Source organism: Oryzias melastigma, unplaced genomic scaffold, assembly GCF_002922805.2.
Source record: "Oryzias melastigma strain HK-1 unplaced genomic scaffold, ASM292280v2 sc00311, whole genome shotgun sequence".
Taxonomy (NCBI): Eukaryota; Metazoa; Chordata; class Actinopteri; order Beloniformes; family Adrianichthyidae; genus Oryzias; species Oryzias melastigma.
The window spans coordinates 59545-77548 of record NW_023416919.1 but is presented as its reverse complement, the minus strand read 5'-3'; the positions used below and the strand labels follow the sequence as shown (position 1 = coordinate 77548).

At 42.5% G+C, this 18004-nt stretch overlaps 1 protein-coding gene across 1 annotated transcript in view; it reads right to left on the bottom strand.

Annotated features, from left to right (window-relative positions):
* Positions 1-17998, bottom strand: part of LOC112141446 (microtubule cross-linking factor 1) — a gene marked incomplete at its 3' end in the record, with an annotated part of 72414 nt that extends 54416 nt beyond the window's left edge. Inside the window, 3 exon segments of the mRNA XM_024264581.2 lie at positions 8993-9151; positions 9250-9474; positions 16869-17998. Coding sequence (XP_024120349.1) covers positions 8993-9151; positions 9250-9474; positions 16869-17624 — 1140 coding nt within the window.
* Between the last annotated feature and the right edge of the window lie 6 nt (positions 17999-18004).

The following is an 18004-nucleotide window of genomic DNA, read 5'->3' as shown; positions in this document are numbered from 1 at the left end:
TCACCAGCGGGAGCCATCTCCAGAGTACTGACTGCACTACATCTCCCAGCAACCCCATTCCACAGATCCTGGATGCTGCTCAGCTGACTCCCATTTGCCAATCAGCCACTGGACACTTAAGCACTGCACAAAGCCTCACTCAGCGTGAAGTATTGTTTGTGCCACTCAGACGGAGCATGTCATCCTGAGCTGAGCTCCTGATCCTGCGTCATCATTGATTCTGCTTGTTTGCCCCCTGCCCCGACCCTTGCATAGACCCTGACCCCTCTCGTTGTTCTCTGATGGTTCCATGCTCGTTGTTGACTTTTGATTTAGGTTTGTGGACTTTGAGCTGTGTTAATAAACCCGCTGCACTCATTGGAACCAGCCGTCTGCCTGTTCTGTGACAGCCAGAACCCGAACAGTGGACCAGAAGGGGGTCAGTGACCCTCAAAGGAAAAGCTGAACCCACCTCCTCCAGCTCACCAGCAAACGTCCGTACCTCCATTCATGGGGGTCGGCTGCCAAAAGCCCATCCACGGCGACGCCCTCCCTCTACAACCTTTGGCAAGGCTCACAACACTCCCCTCACAATAACGCACTCAAGGCAGTGCCCCCCCCACCCCACACACACACATACGCTCCATTTTCTGACTGTTCCTAGTGTTTGGAGGGGGGATGAAAAACACGGATTTACCCGCAACCTCCCCACTAATATATAATAACCGCATTTGTTCTGGTACGGATCTGGAATCACAGCTTTGGATGCTCTTGTTTCCTGTAACCCTTCAACACCTGACGCTTAAATACAAAACCTTAAACATACCGTATGTTTTCAACCGCTTACATGATAATTCCAGCAGATTCTGAAGGAGATGAGCAGTGTGAGTTAAAATATTACAAATAAATCAAAGATCTTAAACACTGGAGCTCCGGTGCTAAAGGGTTAAGAGAAGCTTAAGATTTCTGTGCTTCAGAGTCGATTGCTGCATGGCGTTCTCCACGAATAACAGATGTTTTTTGCTCTTGCTTTTGTTCATTCTTTCAGCAAATCCATCTTTTTAATCTCACAAAAAAAAACAAAAAACTTTTGACCTGAGGGTTCAGATGCTGATTTACATTTGACTGATCCTTTTCATGCATTTCAATACTGAATTACCTCTGAATGTGAGGTTTTAGAGAAAAAAATAAGACAAAAATTCATTTTAAATGTAATATTTTGTCCCTATCTTTGTGTTTTACTGTAAAATTAGCAAAAAACAGCTTTGATATGTTCTGAAGAGGTTTGAAATTCCCGTTTTCTGAAGCCTCCAGAGTAAATAAAATTAAAGAAGCCGTCTGAGGCTGTTTTTTTATTTTATTTTCCCCAGGATATTCCAGCCTGCATGCATAAAAAATCCACCAGGAAGGATGAAGAAGATTGTTTTTTTTTGTTTGTTTTTTTTTCAAAGATTTAAGCTTCAAAGGAGGGAGCTCCGGCATATCGATGGGCTTCATTTTCTTTTGTCCGCGCAGCAGTTTGCAGAACATGGATGCAGCGGCGCAGCTTTGAGCCCGTCACACAGAGAACAACACGACTGATTCAGAAAACTTTTCAGTGAACCACTGAAGAAACATTTTGCTAAGTTTAAGGTCTATTTTGTGGAGAATTTCATCCCTCTGGGCAAGGAGCGATAGCAAAGATGTGTCACTGCAGCAGCTTCTCACTTTCAGCCTCCTCTGCTTCCCTCCTTGTTGGCAGATTTTAACTGGGTCAATGAGATTCCTTTACACTCCTCCAGCAGGAAACCACAACATGGGAGGAGAGGAAAACCAGGAGGATGAGGAGAAGCTTCTTCTGAGGAAAAACGCGTCAAACTAAACCTTCAGTGACTCGTGTTTAGGGCTGCAACGATTAGTTGACTAGTCGACGACTAATCGACTAGTAAAATAGTCTACGATTAATTTAATAGTCGATTAGTCGTTAATTTATATTAGATGGAGTCAGATTGTAGTAAAGTTAAAAGTTATAATGGAATTCTGCTAGCTTTTTAGAATATTTTGGCATTTATTAGGTTTTTTGAGGCTATTTGGTTTAGCCAATATTTCAGTTTCATGCTAGTGTTTTTTTTAGCCAACTTTCTTTTTTGTTTTTTAGGCTGTTTTAGAATTTAGCTAATATTTAAGCTACATGCTAGCAATTTTAGTTAATTTAGGATTTTTTCTGTTTTTTAGGCTATTTTGGAGCTAATATTTCAGTTGTATGCTAGCTATGTTGGCTAACTTAGGCTCTTTATTTTTTAGGCTGTTTTGTAATTTAGCTAATATTTCAGCTGCATGTTAGCTATGTTGGCTAATTTAGGCTTTTTTAGGGCAATTTAGAATTTAGCTTCTGATACATCCTTCTAGAGCAGGATCCTCCGAATAATGCAGAGGCGAAATGAGAATCCTGCAGTTTTTCAGGAAGACCACAAGGAGAAAGACAAATTGTGATGACTATTGTGAAGACAAACTCTCCGCAGGAATAAGCTTGGCCATTGAGACATGAAATAACCTCAAACACTGATGGCTCTGAAGGAGAAACTCTGATTTTTTTTTCTAGGAGACAGATGCTTTCCAGCTAAAGTAGAGCACAGCATTAACAATTGATCATTTTCACCATCGAGAGAGAGCAGCTGCCCAGAGGAATGCTGGCTTTACTCTGCTCCACATTTGAAAAGTTTATGCATAAATCACAGCAGATTTTGCCAGAAGATTCTATCAGTTAAATCTGTCAGTCACGTCTGGGGCGAAGTGTTTGAGCGGGATAAATCCACTGCCTAAAGGCTGGTTTGGAGCAACTTTATCTATTTTTGTTGCAAAATCTTTGACATACTGTAACTTTTCCACCATTAACATGATCAATGTAATCTACTGGAGTTACATTGATCGTACTAACAATAAAAAAAAAATGACATTAAATCAAAGAACATAAATACTGGAGTTCTGATGTTAAAGGTTTAACATTGCATTTAATTCATGCTCAGTTTATTTTAATATTCTTTTTTGTTATTATTATTTTAAAAGTAGTTCATTTTGGCTATGAAAAAGATTTTTTAACATATCAGGAGGTATAAAATGAAAGTAGCTCATAAAACAATGAATTCTTATAGTAAAATAGAACTGAAAGCAGCTTTTTGTCTGAAAAAAAAACAAGAAAAAAACTATTTTGTGAATTTTTAACAGTTGATACGGTTAAAGTAAAAAGTAATACCAAATAAACTATCTTTTTTACCCGTGTATTATCTTATGACCCCGCCCTTATATTGATGTCTGAGCCCTCCCATGACAAATGTGGGCGGGATTTTATGTCTGCCACGGACACCAGGGAATCCATGGAAGACCAAAAAAAAAAAAAAATGTTAGTTGTAGGCTATACTGGGGGTGACACCAAATCACAACGGTCATATATTAATTTTGTTTTTCTTTTTTTGTTAAACAGTTCAACGCACCACTCATTTCACATAAAACTAGATATATGGCATTACCTGTGATAATGCAAGTGTGAATGCTGTAAGCTGAATGCGGCCACTGAAGATGCTGGAGCAGTTAGCTGAAAATGCTCAAACTAACCTGATAGCTTATAGCTTAAGACGCTGAATCTGAAAGCTTGCTAATATTAGCTAAATGCCAAATTAGTCCCAAAAAAGCACAAAACAGCCAGCATAATACTATAATATTAGGTAAACTCCAAATTACCCCCAAAAAATGAAAAAAAAAAGTCTAATTTTGACAAAACAGCTAGCATAATGCTTGTAGTCGGGATCTCGTTCTTTCAGTCATGACCCAGAACTCATGACCATAGGTGAGTACTGGGACGAAGATCGACCAGTAAATCGAGAGCATCCGCATCCAGAGGAGCCAGTTGAGGTGGCTTGGGGATCTGATCCGATGCCTCATGGACGCCTCCCTGGAGAGGTGTTCCGGGCATGTCCCACTGGGCGGAGGCCCCGGGGAAGACCCAGGACACGCTGGAGAGACCATGTTTCTTGGCTGTCCTGGGAACGCCTCGGGGTCCCCCCAGAGGAGCTGGAGGAAGTGGCCGGGGAAAGGGAAGTCTGGGCATCTTTGCTTAGACTGCTGCCCCCGCGACCCGGTCCCGGATGAAGCGGAAGAAGATGGATGGATGGATGGATGGATGGCTAGCATAATGCTAAAATATTAGCTAAACTCCAAATTAGCCAAAAAATGGAAAAAAGTGTAATTAGCATAATGCTAAAATGTTAGTTAATTCATCTTCTTGGCTGCTTTGTCCCTTTCGGGGTCGCGGGGGTGCCGGAGCCTATCCCGGCTACTGAAGGGCGAAGGCGGGGTTCACCCTGGACAGGTCGCCAGTCTGTCGCAGGGCCTCAATCACACACACATTCACTCTCACATTCACACCTAGGGGCAATTTAGAGTCACCAATTAACCTATGAAGCATGTTTTTGGATGGTGGGAGGAAGCCGGAGTCCCCGGAGAAAACCCACGCATGCACGGGGAGAACATGCAAACTCCACACAGATCCCCCAGCCAGGATTTGAACCGGGGCCTTCTTGTTGTGAGGCAAAAGCGCTAACCACTAGCTGGCTAGAAAGAATGTAAATAAAGGAAATCAGCGATCATAATAACTACTGGGAACAGTTTCTTAATAGATCAACATTTAGCTGATTGGGACCTTGAAAGATTTAACCAAAGTTTATGTTTCCTGTAGAGTGGTCGTAGAGCGTTTGCCCTGAAACAGTGGAACTGTGGGTTCAGATCAACAGTTTGCCAGGAGACCCTCAGCGTTTGGAGCCCGTGTCCATGCAGCTTCCTGATCTCCCAGGGGAGGGGTCAAAGGTATAGAAGACAATGATGGGATTTGAACCTTTTAAATTTGGTATTAAGGTTATTTAAATATGACCTGCTTGATAGAAGCTGGAGTCTAAACTTTCTTGAACTCCAGCGCCCGAGGCTTCTGGGTATGCAGTAGTTATTCATAGAGTTGCAGCATCCAGGTTCCCCTGTGGAACCAGTTTTTAAAATGATGCTGGTTTCCCAAAGCAGAAGCTTGTTTCTGGAGGAACATTCCTGTCAGTAAAACCTGGTCACTGAACCAATTCTTCCTGTAACCTGATGACTCAAGACCTCAGGTTAGCTAACCTGGTCAAACCAGAAGATCCCCATGCTGAAGTTGAGCTGCTGTTTCCTGTGGCACATCTGAGTTTGGCACAAACATTTTCCAAATGAAAGAATGTCTTTTTCTGTTTGGTGTGTGAGCCCGAGCCCATCATCAGACACACCTGCTGGTCACTGGATTAGTGCGTGGTCCTAATGAAAGATGAATTCATCACAGAGCGCTGGAAACACTCAATAAATCACCTGATGCTGCTGCTCTGCCTGCAGACATTTCATTAGTTCCTTTTCATTACACATATGAGCGAGCCCATTCTCTCCCGGCAGAGGAGTGAGAAATCTCCGCCGGTTCTGTTCGCCTTCACGCCGACAACAGCAGGACTGTTTCTGCAGCAGCAGCTCTCCTGCGTCGGCCAACACCCCCCCCCCGCCAAAAAAAACCCCAAAAAGATGACGGTCTGTTTTGTAACTGACGGATTAATCCGTCGATCTTTGGCCCGGAGTCCCTCTGTCCTGACAGTAGACAACAGATCAGGACGCCGCGGACTTTAAAGCCGCCGCTGATCAAAAGATCTGCGATTAGATGCCCTTTAGGAGAGCAGGCAGGGAGGGGGGCAATTTAACAGGATTTCCTACCTGATTCTTTAATTATGCAAAACCAATTACAGAAGAAGACGTGATGCTCCGCTCAAATCCTCCTTCACACCAGAGAAAGACTGTCCAAAGAGAAGTAGATGATCATTCATGCCCTGAAGGAGCCTGAGATGTTTCTTTTGTGACATCAGCAGTGGAAGGAAGGAAGCTCGTCTCACAGGTTCATCAAAAACAATGAAGACACATCACAGGCTGCAGCGGCGTGAGGAAGTGACAGGAGCAACCTCCCGGTCCGGCTGAACGCCATTCTAACGCCTGATCATCTGGGCTCCTCAGACACTCTAAAGCACACGTGTCAAAGTCAAGACCCGGGGGATGGCCTTCTGGGTAATTCTATCCGGCCCTCCAGATCATTTTATTTTATTGTCATTAATGGCCTGATGTTATCTTGCACTTATTTCTAACTTGCATAATTTTGAGAGAATATATTTTTATGAAGAGTAAAATATTGAAAGTTATTTAAGATTTAAGTTGATTTATTCTGGAATAATATTCTTACTTTTTTATTATTCATAATTACGTTAAAAAGTAAAATTTTTAAATTAAAAAAATTGGCATTCTGTTAGCTTTTTGGACTATTTTGGCATTTACTAAGATTTCTTACGCTATTTTGGAGTTCTGCTAATATTTACACACTAGCTGTTTTGGCTAATTTAGGCTTTTTTTCATTTATTTTAGTCCATTTTGGAGTTAAGCTAATATTTCAGCTACATGCTGGCAGTTTTGGCTATTTTAGGCTATTTTTCACTTTTTTTTGGCTAGTTTGAAGTTTAGCTATTTTTTCAGCTACATTGTAGCTGAATTTATGTTAGCTGTCTTGGCTAACATAAATTGTCTTTAGTTTTTTTAAGCTAATTTGGCATTTAACTAATATTTTAGCTGACTATCAGCTTCAGCGTTTTTAGCTTTCAGCACTAGCATCTTCAGCAGCCAGATTCATCTTACAGCATTTACACTAACATTATCAAAGGTAATGCTATATATCTAGTTCATAATTATGTTAAAAAGTTGCAGTTTTAAAGTTACAAAAAATGTAGTTTTAGAATGTTCAATAAATGTTTATCCTGTCCGGCCCGCGATCACAGGTGTTCAGTTGAGTTAGACACCCCTGCTCTGAAGGCATCCCGGACCTGAACTACGGTTTGTTTAATTTTAATAAAATAACGATTGTTTTGATTTTTAAAATGCATTATTTTTATTATTAATTTTTCCTCTTTAACTGTTGGGATCTTTAAAATGTTTTTGTGTTCCCTGTTTTTTTATGTAATTTGGACTTCAGGGCCACCGTACTGAACCAACCCAGCGCTTTGGACACTTCTTTTTTTTTTTTATAAAATAAGTCATTTTTCTGCATCTTCTAGCTGAACATTCTGACATTTTCAGGTGTTTTGCTGCAGCTACATTTCCTTCAGGGCCGATTTTTCTGTAAACTCGTGTAGCTACATGTTTCATCAAAATAACGATGACCAAGTAACAACTTAAAGCATTGTAACAGCAGGGAAAGAAGACATCAACTACACACGTGGGTCTCAGGTATTTGAAAAGGTTTTACCAGTGATATCTCTTTTACATCAACTGAGTAAACCATTCAGTCAGACACTTCTGTGCTGTGAAAACACTGAGGCCTTTTCAAGCCTTTTCTCCAGAAATCCAATCCATTTCTCACGTCAACACGCCATTTTTCATTTAGGTGTTTTCAGGAGATTATAAACTCTGTGCTGTAACTAGTCATGTGTGTGGGGGTGTGTCTGTGTGTGTGTGTGTTTGTGCATGTGTGTGTTTTTGGTGCTTCATTACATTAAACAGATCTGGGGATCCAGTGAGTTTTTCTGGGATGATACACAGGGGAACACAAACACACCAAAAATCTGCATTCATTTGGCACATCTGCAGTCTCAGGCCTTCTACCCCCCCATACACAAACACACACACCCCTCCACTGATCTGTGTCATCTCCTGCTCATGCATGTATGCATCACTCCAACACCATCCAGAGGAAAACTGTCTCCCCGCCCAGCAGCAGAGCCCGACGTGGCCTTCAAATGCGCACTGACACCTCCAGATTTCTAAAGCTGGTGACATGCAGCTCCTCTCCAGTCAGTTCTGCTCGTCCTGTTGTTTCCTTTCAGGCGGTTACAGTCACGACTGCGATGTGGAGTTAGGCTGCAGAGGCAGACCAGACATGGATTTTCTGTCCCGGTCGGTTCCAGTCTGTGCAGCTCACTGGCTGACGAGTCGTCTTTGAAGACGGCAGTGCTGGAAGCATCACGGCAAAGGTCACAAGCAGAATATGGATTCTGAACCAGTGGAGATACCGTGACCGGAAATGAACGGAGCAGCACTTAAGTACGAGACAAACACAGGAGACTCTGGCGGAGACTGTGGCGGGATTAACCTTCTTCCTCTTTGCTGGCAGACGGCGTGTTACCTGCAGCTGTCACCATCGATTAGTCTAAGCAGCTGAGCATGAGTAGCACGGAGAAAAGTCTTTGTTCATCTGACTCCTCCTGAAGCTGAAGTTTAGCGTCACCACGGCAAAGATTACCGTCCTCCTCCTGCCAACGGCTAACTCTTGGTTTTCAAGTTTGTATGCGAACAAACCCCAAACGACTTATGCAACATTTTTGTCACTTGGCCTGAGGTCAGCGAGCTCTGAAACATGTAACGCATGGGCATGGCGGTTCAGATTTTCATAGGAATGTTACATCACCAGTGCAGCTCAGAGCAGTGATCCAGCTTTCCCATCTTTATCTCCACCTCCAATCCTCCAGCGCTCACTCGGCTCCAGAGGCCAAGCTGCAGTTATCACCGTCAACAAGTAACTCCGACTTTTCCCAACAAACTCCAGCTGTCTGGGACTGAAAACTGAGCCTACAGTCAGTGGCAAAGGCTTCTGGGAACTGTAGTTTGTGGAAATCTCTTTAACTATTGTTATCTAGAGTTCCTCGTAGTTCCTGAAACATCTTGACGTTTCGTTTTATTATGGTTTGAAATCATGACATAAACAAACTATTTTGACTGAATTTGTTTCACACCGAATGATTCTGGCTGACACAAGATGTTACACTTTAAACAGAACATTAAAGTCTCTACACCTAGAAATTCAGCAAAACTCTGAACCTTCTCTGTCTGCAACAGAACATGTCAGCAGGTCTGTGGTGAATGCTTCAAGAACCAGCCTTCAGGTTTGCTCCACAGCCTGAATCTGCTCCTGCAGTCTCTGACAGAGACCTCCTCCTCTCACCTCCTTCATCCTCTCCATCTCGTTGTGCAGCGCGTGTTTGGAGATCTCCACCTCGATGATCCTCTGCCGGAGCATCTCGTTCTCGTCTTCTGCTCGGCTGCGTTTGTCCTCCACGATCTCCAGCTCGTTGTGCAATCGCACCGACACGTCTTTGGCGACCTGAGGTCAGCGGCATCCCAGAAAGAGAAAGCAGCTCAAGTTTTCACATTTTTACAGTTTAACAATAAACAATGGCATTTTGGAATCAGCTGCCAGACCTTCAGATCCTGCTCCAGACTGCGCAGCAGCTCTCCATCCACCTGGCCCGTCTGAGCCACCCGCAGACTCTTCTGCTCCGCCTTTCGCAGGCGGTACTGCAGGATGCGGCAGTTCTTGTTGGAGCGGTCCACCTCCCTCCGCAGCTCCTGCAGCTGGTAGACCTCCTCCTCCAGGTAGCAGTCTCGGACCTCCTCCATCTCTGCACGCAGCTCCTCCACTTCATCCTGGTGACATGCAGGAGTTAGCACAGTTAAATAATAAAAATAAAAATAAAATATGGCTCAGATTAGATGGTCTTGAAATCTTGGTCTCTGTAGAAGTGTAGTAGCATTTTTATCAGGGGCGGGGCTTCTCAGCTTAGCTCCAAAAACCACGCCCCCTCAGAGGAGATTTTGGAAACAGAGGCTTCAGGTCAAAATGAAAAATGTCTTTTTAATATAATTAGCTTGTGGGATTTTGGTTAAAAACATCATAATCAAAAATGAAACACTCCTGTGAACGTTTTTTTTTATTATTAAAAAAAAAATAGTCTTAGGGGGACTTAAACAATAGATACTACTCTAAATATCTCAGTTTTTCTATAAATATCTCACAGTCATGCTCTTTTTTTAACACTTTATTACAAATAAACAACAGAAGAAAAGAAACAGTGGAGCACAGTTTCAACAAACCTCAAACAGAAAAAGAGGAAAAGCTTGAAAAAGATGTACAAGCTCCTTCTGAAGGAGAGTCAACAGGACAGAAACGCTGCTTTATCTTGTGAGGATGAACACAAAGCCGGTAAAGTGGAGCATGCAGCTCTGCGTGATCAGGGAGACACAGATGTACCAGTGCAGCGTGATACGGGAGCTGCTTTCCTAAAGCGTCCTTGGAAAGCTGAAGCATCACACGACCCAGCCTCTGTCTGCTGCCAGAAAACCACTGCTATTACACAACATTTGTTCACGTCCTAACGTCTCCGTCGCTGCCTGAACAGCCATCCTGGCGCTCAAAACGGATTCACAGATGAATCTGTTTACACCACAAGTTGACTATAAAACATGGGAAAAGAAAAGGCTTTTTCTAAATGCTTATTTCAGCAACTTTCCCTTTTATAGAATACCTGAGAAGCATCTTTCACCAAGAAACAGGAAGTGTGAAGATGTGATATAGCGTTTGTCATCCAAACACTAATGGTTCTCCTCTACATGTGTTTTTTTTCCCCCCCAACAACTAATATAGTGATCCTTTTTCAATGTTTTTCATTAACCTTTTAATACAGGGGTGTCAAACTCAATCAAACAAGGGGCCAAAATCCAAAACACACCTTAGGTCGCGGGTCGAACAGGATAAATGTTTATTGAACACTCTAAAAATACATTCTTAAAACTTTAAAACTGTAATTTTTTAACACAATTATGAACTAGATATATAGCATTACCATTAATAATGCTAGTGTGAATGTTGTAACCTGAATTTGGCGACTGAAGATGCTGAAATTGATGGCTAAAGACGCTGCTGAAGTTGATAGCTGAAAACGCTGAACCTGATAGCTGAAAATGCTAAAGCTGAAATGCTGAACTTGATAGCTGAAAACGCTGAAACTGATAGCTGAAAACGCTGAAACTGATAGCTGAAAACGCTGAAGCTGATAGCTGAAAACGCTGAAGCTGATAGCTAGCTAAAATATTATCAAAATATTAGGTTAGCCAAAACAGCTGGCATACAGCTGGAAAAAAAAAATTAGCTAAGCTTCAAAATATCCTAAAAAACTGAAAAAAGCCTAAATTAGCCAAAACAGCTAGTGCGTAAATATTAGCCTAACTCAAAAACACCAAACTCACACCCAACTCAAAAACTAAACCTAAAGTAGCCAAAACAGCTAGCATGTAGCCGAACTATTAGCTAAACTAAAAAAATTGCGTTAAAAAATCTAAGTAAATACCAAAATAGATCAAAAAGCTAGCACAATGCCAATTTTTAAAACATTTAAACCGTAACCTTTTAACATAATTATGAATAATAAAAAGGTTGGAATATTATTCCAACCTTTAAAAACCTTAAATAACTTTCACTATTTTACTCTTTTTCTTGAAATTTTACAAGTTAGAAATAAGCATGAGAAAACATAGGGCCATCATTAATAATACAATAAAATTATTTGGAAGGATGGATATAATTACCTGGAGGGACGGATTTGGCTCCCCGGGCCTTGACTTTGACACCTGCTTTAATGCTGGTGACGCTTAAACACTAAATTTTTAGCATACTGTAACATTTCAACCAACAAGCCACTTTTCTCCTTCAGAATCTACTGGAATAGCCATGTTAACAATTAAAAAGTTACAGTAAATCAAAGAACATAAACACTGGAGCTCTGGTGTTAAAGGGTTAAAAGGAACCGCCAGCAGAGGATTTAATATCTGCAAACCTCTTTTTTTGGAAACTTTACCCCAAACTGACTTTTAAACCTGAGTGTGTTCTGATTTGGACATACTGTTATCAATAAACAGGCGTTCAGGAGACATGATAAGAGGATCACGGAGGATTGATCTGTGAATCTTCCTGCTGACCACAACAGGACAGCTGACGCTCACATTTTTTTATTGCTCAGCAACAACCATGCCTAAATAATTTATAGGATAGTAAACTGAAAGTTCAATGAAAAAATCATTCACAAATTTTGCTTTAAAGCCAGTTTTAAATTGTTTTAAGCGATAGTGTAGAGCACATGTGTCAAAGTCAAGGTCTGGGGGCCGGATCCGGCCCTCCAGATCATTTTATTTTATTGTTATTAACGCCCCGATGTTATCTTCCACTTATTTCTAACTTGTATAATTTTGACAAAATATATTTTTATGGAGAGTAAAATATTGAAAGTTATTTAAAGTTTAAGTTGATTTATTCTGGAATAATATTCCTGCCTTTTTTATTCATGGTTATGCTGAAAAGTTACTATTTTAAAGTCTAAAAATTGGCATTCTGTTAGCTTTTTGGACTATTTTGGCATTTACTAAGATTTTTTAGGCTATTTTAAAGTTTAGCTAATATTTCAGCTACATGCTAGCTGTTTGGCTAATTTAGGCTTTTTTTCATTTTTTTTAGGGCTGATTCGGAGTTGGGCAAATATTTACACGCTAGCTGTTTTGGCTAATTTAAGCTTTTTAGTTTTTCAGGATATTTTGAAGTTTAGCTGTTTTTTTTAGCTACATGCTAGCTGCTTTGGCCTACATACGTTTTTTTGTTTTTGTTTTTTAGGCTCATTTGGCATTTAGCTAATATTTTAGCTGGCTATCAACTTCAGCTTTTCACCAATTAGCTTCAGCGCTTTCAGCTAACAACTTCAGCGTTTTCAGCCATCAGCTTCAGCGCTTTCAGCTATTAGCTGAACTTTTGTACTAAAATGTGTTTTCTTACTAAGAAACTTGAAATTGTTTCTCATTTGTAATGATTCAGTTACACATTACTTGAAAAAGGAAAGTCAGAGAAGAGTAAGTAATTACATTTCGTCATTTTTTTTCATAGAATAACTGAAAATATACTTTATTGTGGTATACATCATTATTGTGATATAAAATAATCTATATTTTTACCCTATCGCCCAGCACTAGAGTATAATATGAAACACCTTGGTGGATTATGCCAATACTTTCACATGATTACATGACTGCATGCTCTTATGCGATGATGTAACAATACTGGATGCCTCTAAGCATCTTATCTCCAGGACTGGGTGGATTCATATGTTTTATTCTCTCATGTAACATCCAAGTCGGACTTTTGTGCCTTCAACCGACCCACACATTTTCTGAGGGATCGATATTCTAAGAGCTCGACTGGCCCCTGATGAAAAGACAAGTGGGACACATAAATGGAGGAAAGAGTATGTCAATTAAAGTAAAGTGAATCTATCCGCATTTGGAAAAACGCACATAGGCCGTTGATATCTGAGCTGGGCCCGGGAGGAAGGAGCTAACGACCTCACACAAGGGCGACCCAATCGATGGGCAGGTTAAAAGCAAAGAGCGAGACCTGGCTGTGTCCTGGGAGCAGGTGTATGCAAACGATACTCCTGATGTTGGTAAAGCTGGCTGCTGCTGCTTCTTTACCAATCTTTATAGTGTCCTTATCTCTACTTAGCAGCTGCCATAGCTAATTAGATCAAACTATTTGACTGATTGCAAACGTGGGCTCTACTAATGGTGTGTCATGTTAGCTGGTGCTTTTCTGTTACCATGTAGAAAACAGAAAATATTAAGTAGGTTGCACTGCATTGGAACTGCATGCTGGACATTCAAATCCCACTCTGATCATCTTTTGATCTACTCTAAAGTTGTTCCCAGAGGTCTATTGATCATGATGTCATTTTTAGAAAAAAAAAATCTGTGTTTTGTTCTTACTACAGGAAGTAAACGTCCACTGAAATCCCTGCTAACTTACAGCCCATCAGACCCCTAACCAAACATTACTACTGCAACAACGATGGCGGGCAGTATCAAAGATATCCACCCATTCAGTTTTGATCCAGATTCTAGCTCAGACGAGGAAAACAAAGACTTTCATGGATCAACCCACCCACCAAGGCCAGGTGGGCCCCATATGGTTTAAAAGTGGCAGAAAATGTGGGCCCTGATTGGGTTTCTCAACAGTTTCCGTGGTGGCCCCACCTGTGTTTGCTCACATCGGCTTAAATGGGAATTCAGTGAGTTAGCTTGATATGCTAGCCAGCTGCCCGGTGGACAGCGTAGCGTGCTCAGCTGTAGCTAGCTACTGAGCTCCTCTGTAGCGAACTAGTGAGCTCTTCTGTAGCATGCTAGCGATCCCTGATGTAGCATGCTAGCAAGCTCCACTGTAGCATTCTAGCAAGCTCAACTGAAGCGAGCTTCAATGTAGCATGCTATCGAGCTCTGCTGTAGCGATCTAGCAAGCTCTGCTGTTTTGAGCTAGCGAGTTACTCTGTATTGAGCCACTGAGCCTCACTGTCCACCAGGTGGTTGGATAGCACCACGGAAACTGTGGACAAACCAATTTGGGGCTCACATTTTTTGCCACTTTTAAACCATATGGGCCCCCTTGGCCTTGCTGACAGGTATTTGTCTCCAGGTGGATGAATCAGAATGGAGCGTAGCAGGGCGCTTTAGGCTCGCCATAGTGGCTTCTTTGTCACAGCTACAAGCTTTTGCCAATGGCATTTCTTTTTCCTTTGGTCTATTTCTGATTCACATTCCTTTGAATAAAATATTACTCAAAAATGTCATTTTAATCTGAATGTTCTTTAAATATGTCTTCCATCATGATAAAAATGCTATAAGAACATGCCAAAAACACAGAAAACACCATTTTCACGCATGAGGAGACGGGACATTGATGAATCCTCTCCTTTTTTTGAGTGAAGATAATAAAAAATCCCTTTCAGGATTCATTTGAAATGTAAAGTGTGATCTAAACCAAATTAACAAATATTATGAAAATGTTCCATTAATCACTTAAAAAAGTGCTTTCACTGTCTACTGTGAAGCCAGCTTTACATCAAGAAAAACTAGAATCCATTTCTTCATTCAGGACTGCAAATCTTTTAATTCTTTAATTTAAAAAAGATGTTGTGATAAAGAAGTGTTTCTTTTATTTTAAAATGCTTTTCTAGTGTTTAGTTAAAATATCTTTACAGATATTTTAACTAAACAGTTTATTTTTTAACACATTCACATAAATAAACAGTTTTATATGATGATATTAGTGTAGTCATGTTTTAGATAACTGGACTATTTAGTTAATTGATTCTCTGCCTGCATAATCCTGATAATGTGTGATAATTACCAGCAACAAATTTACAGCAGGACAACAAATCTATTTTTTTTGTGGATCCTAAAAGAAATAAAGAAATAATAATAACTAAATCTTCCCTTTTCACTAACTTCTTGCACTCTCTGATCCTCTTCTTCGTTTCATTAAGGAAAAAATATGAAGAAAACATGGCAAACATGTTTTGCCATTCAAAGAGACGGCATCAGCAGCAGCATCATCAGCAGGGGGGATGGCCTTGTTTTCTGGGCATGCATGGGGACTGGGGGAGCAGAAGGACCTCTGAGACCCAGATGGCAGACTGACAACCAGGCGGGAGGGTGTTTGAACCCCCCACTCATGGGACATCTGAATGTTATCAACTCCTGCGGGATAAAGCCATTACAGCAGAGCCAGCAAAGCTGATTAAGTCTCTTGTGTCTCCACCAGAGAGGAAAGCCCAGCAGACATGCGCGGTCAACTTTGAAATAATACTCTCATCAGTCTTATGCAAATACTTCCCATCTGGCAAAATCAGGTTTGGGTTTTGATTATACTCTCCTCAACTTTAGAATTTGAAGGTGGAAAAGGAAAAAAAATGTGTGTTTAGAAGAGCAGAGGGATAGTTTACAGCATGTGTCAAAGTCAAGGCCTGAGGGCCGGATATATTTTACACGGAGGGCCGGATCCTACGGAGCCCCTAAAGGGAAATCGGGAAAAAAAATTAAAGTTTAAAAAAAAAAAAAAAAAAAAAAAAATTCTAACTGGTGCGCACCACTTACTAACTGGTGGGCACCACTTACGACATCGGAAGACAGTAAGTGGTGGGAACCACTTACTAACTGGTGCGCACCAGTTAGTAAGTGGTGCGCACCAGTTAGTAAGTGGTGCCCACCAGATAGTAAGTGGTTTTTCATAATTTTGTTAAAGTTACGGTTTTAAAGTTTTAAAAAATGTCACTCTGCTAGCTTTATGAAGTATTTGTGTAGTAGGTTATTTAGGAGCTAATATTTCTGCTACATGCCAGATATTTGGTGAATTTATTCTTTTTTTGTTTGTTTTATTTTTAAGGCTATTTTAAAGTTTAACTAATATTTCAGCTACATGCTAGCTGTTTTTGCTAACCTGAGCTTTTTAAAGTGTTTTAGGCTGTTTTGGAGTTTGGCGATTATAGGGTTTTTTTAGGCTATTTTGAGATTTTGCCATTTTTCAGCTACGTGCTAGCTGTTTCGCTAACCTAAGCTTTATTTTTAGGCTAATTTGGCATTTAGCTGATATTGTAGCTGGCTATCAGCTTCAGCGTTTTTAGCTATCAATTTCAGCATCTTCAGCAGCCAAACTCAGCTTACAGCATTCACACTAGCATTATCACAGGAAATTTCATACAACTAGTTCATAATAATGTTAAAAATTTACGGTTTTAAAGTTTTAAAAGTGTAGTTTTTTACTGTTCAATAAATGTTTATCCTGTTCGGCCCCAGGCCTAAGGTGTGTTTTGGATTTTGGCCCCTCGTGTGATTGAGTTTGACACTCCTGGTTTACAGATTTATGCAAATAAAGAAATAATATCTGAACCAAAAGGACACGTGTAATCTCTCAGATCCTCAGCCCCAAGCCTCTGTCACAGCAGACTCCCGGGATCTGTCACGTGTGAAAAGTTGGATTTTGAAAGGAAACTGCAGCAGAAAAAGTCAAATCCGCCGCCGCGGGGAATCCCTGGGGATTAGACTGATCCAGGACGCATGTTTGTGTTTTTACATGTTCAGGATGCTCTCCTTTGTTGAAGGACAAACAGAAGCAGCTGCTGTTTTTTCTTCATGAATCATGTTGAGTGAGTGTTGCACGTGAAGACACGCACCTTGAGGTAGTCGTTTTCAGATCTCAGGTCCTCGATTTCCCGCAGCAGCTCCTCCTCCGTCAGTTTGGCTTGTGCGCTGGCGGAGCCGTGCTCCGGTTGGTGGTCCGGAGCGGGGGGTGCGGGGGGAGCGTCGCTCACGCTCGGCGGAGCTGCGGCCGCCGGCGCTCCCGCCTGATCCCGGTCACTGGAGCCGGTACCGGACTCCGCGTCGCTGCTCGCGGCAGGTGCCGCTCTCTGCTCGTCCGACAGCGGTTCGGACGGGCAATCCGACAAGTCCGAGCTGCTGTCGGTCTGGGTGACCCGGCCCAGGCGCGCCCCCGTGGGAACCCGGATCGGGGATCCATGGCCGAACGGGCCCGGAGACGCCGCGGTTAATTTCCCCTTCTTGCCTTTGGCGAGCACCGGACTGCCGGTGGAGTCCGGTTTGATGCTGGCGGCGGCGGCATGCTGGGGTACCTTTGCGGGCTTTTTCGCAGCAGCACACCGGGCGCTACTTTTGACCGTGGCGGGTTTCTCCTTGGAGCCAGCAGTGTTGCGTCTGGAGCTGCGGTTCTGGTGGGCTAAGGACACTGAGGCGCACTGCTGCTGCTTGCTGAGTTTGGGGGATTTGGGTCCGATGGCAGGTGGTTTGGCGGCGCGCGATGGCACATCCTTCAGGAAGGGTCTGGCCGGGGACGGCGCTCGGTTCGGTCTCTTCTTCTCCAACTGTTGGCTGTGCGCTTTGGTGTCGCTGCCGGAGCCATTGGAGCTCTCCATTATACACCGGAGCGGAGGAGGAAGCGATCAATCCGCGGCCCCGCACGAAATCTCCCAGAAGAGCTGCCCGGGTTCTCTGCTTCCCTCCGTACCGGGGTGCGCATCCTGCGGCGGGCGGGATCCTCCTCACCTCATCCCGGCTGCATACTGTCCCCTCCGGAAGGAAACGCTGCGGCTAAACGCGGCTGATTGGCACAGACGGAGCCGGTGAGTGACAGGTTGCCTCCGCAGCCTGAAGGAGCGAAAGTTGGTCAGACTGATCCACAGCGGCTCTCCTCCTCCTCCTCCCCATCCCGCGGCTCCTCCTCCGGTCTCCTGCTCCTCACTGCGGTGCGAGGCTCGACGCCCGTCAGCTTCTACGGTGCGCATGCGCCGTGGCT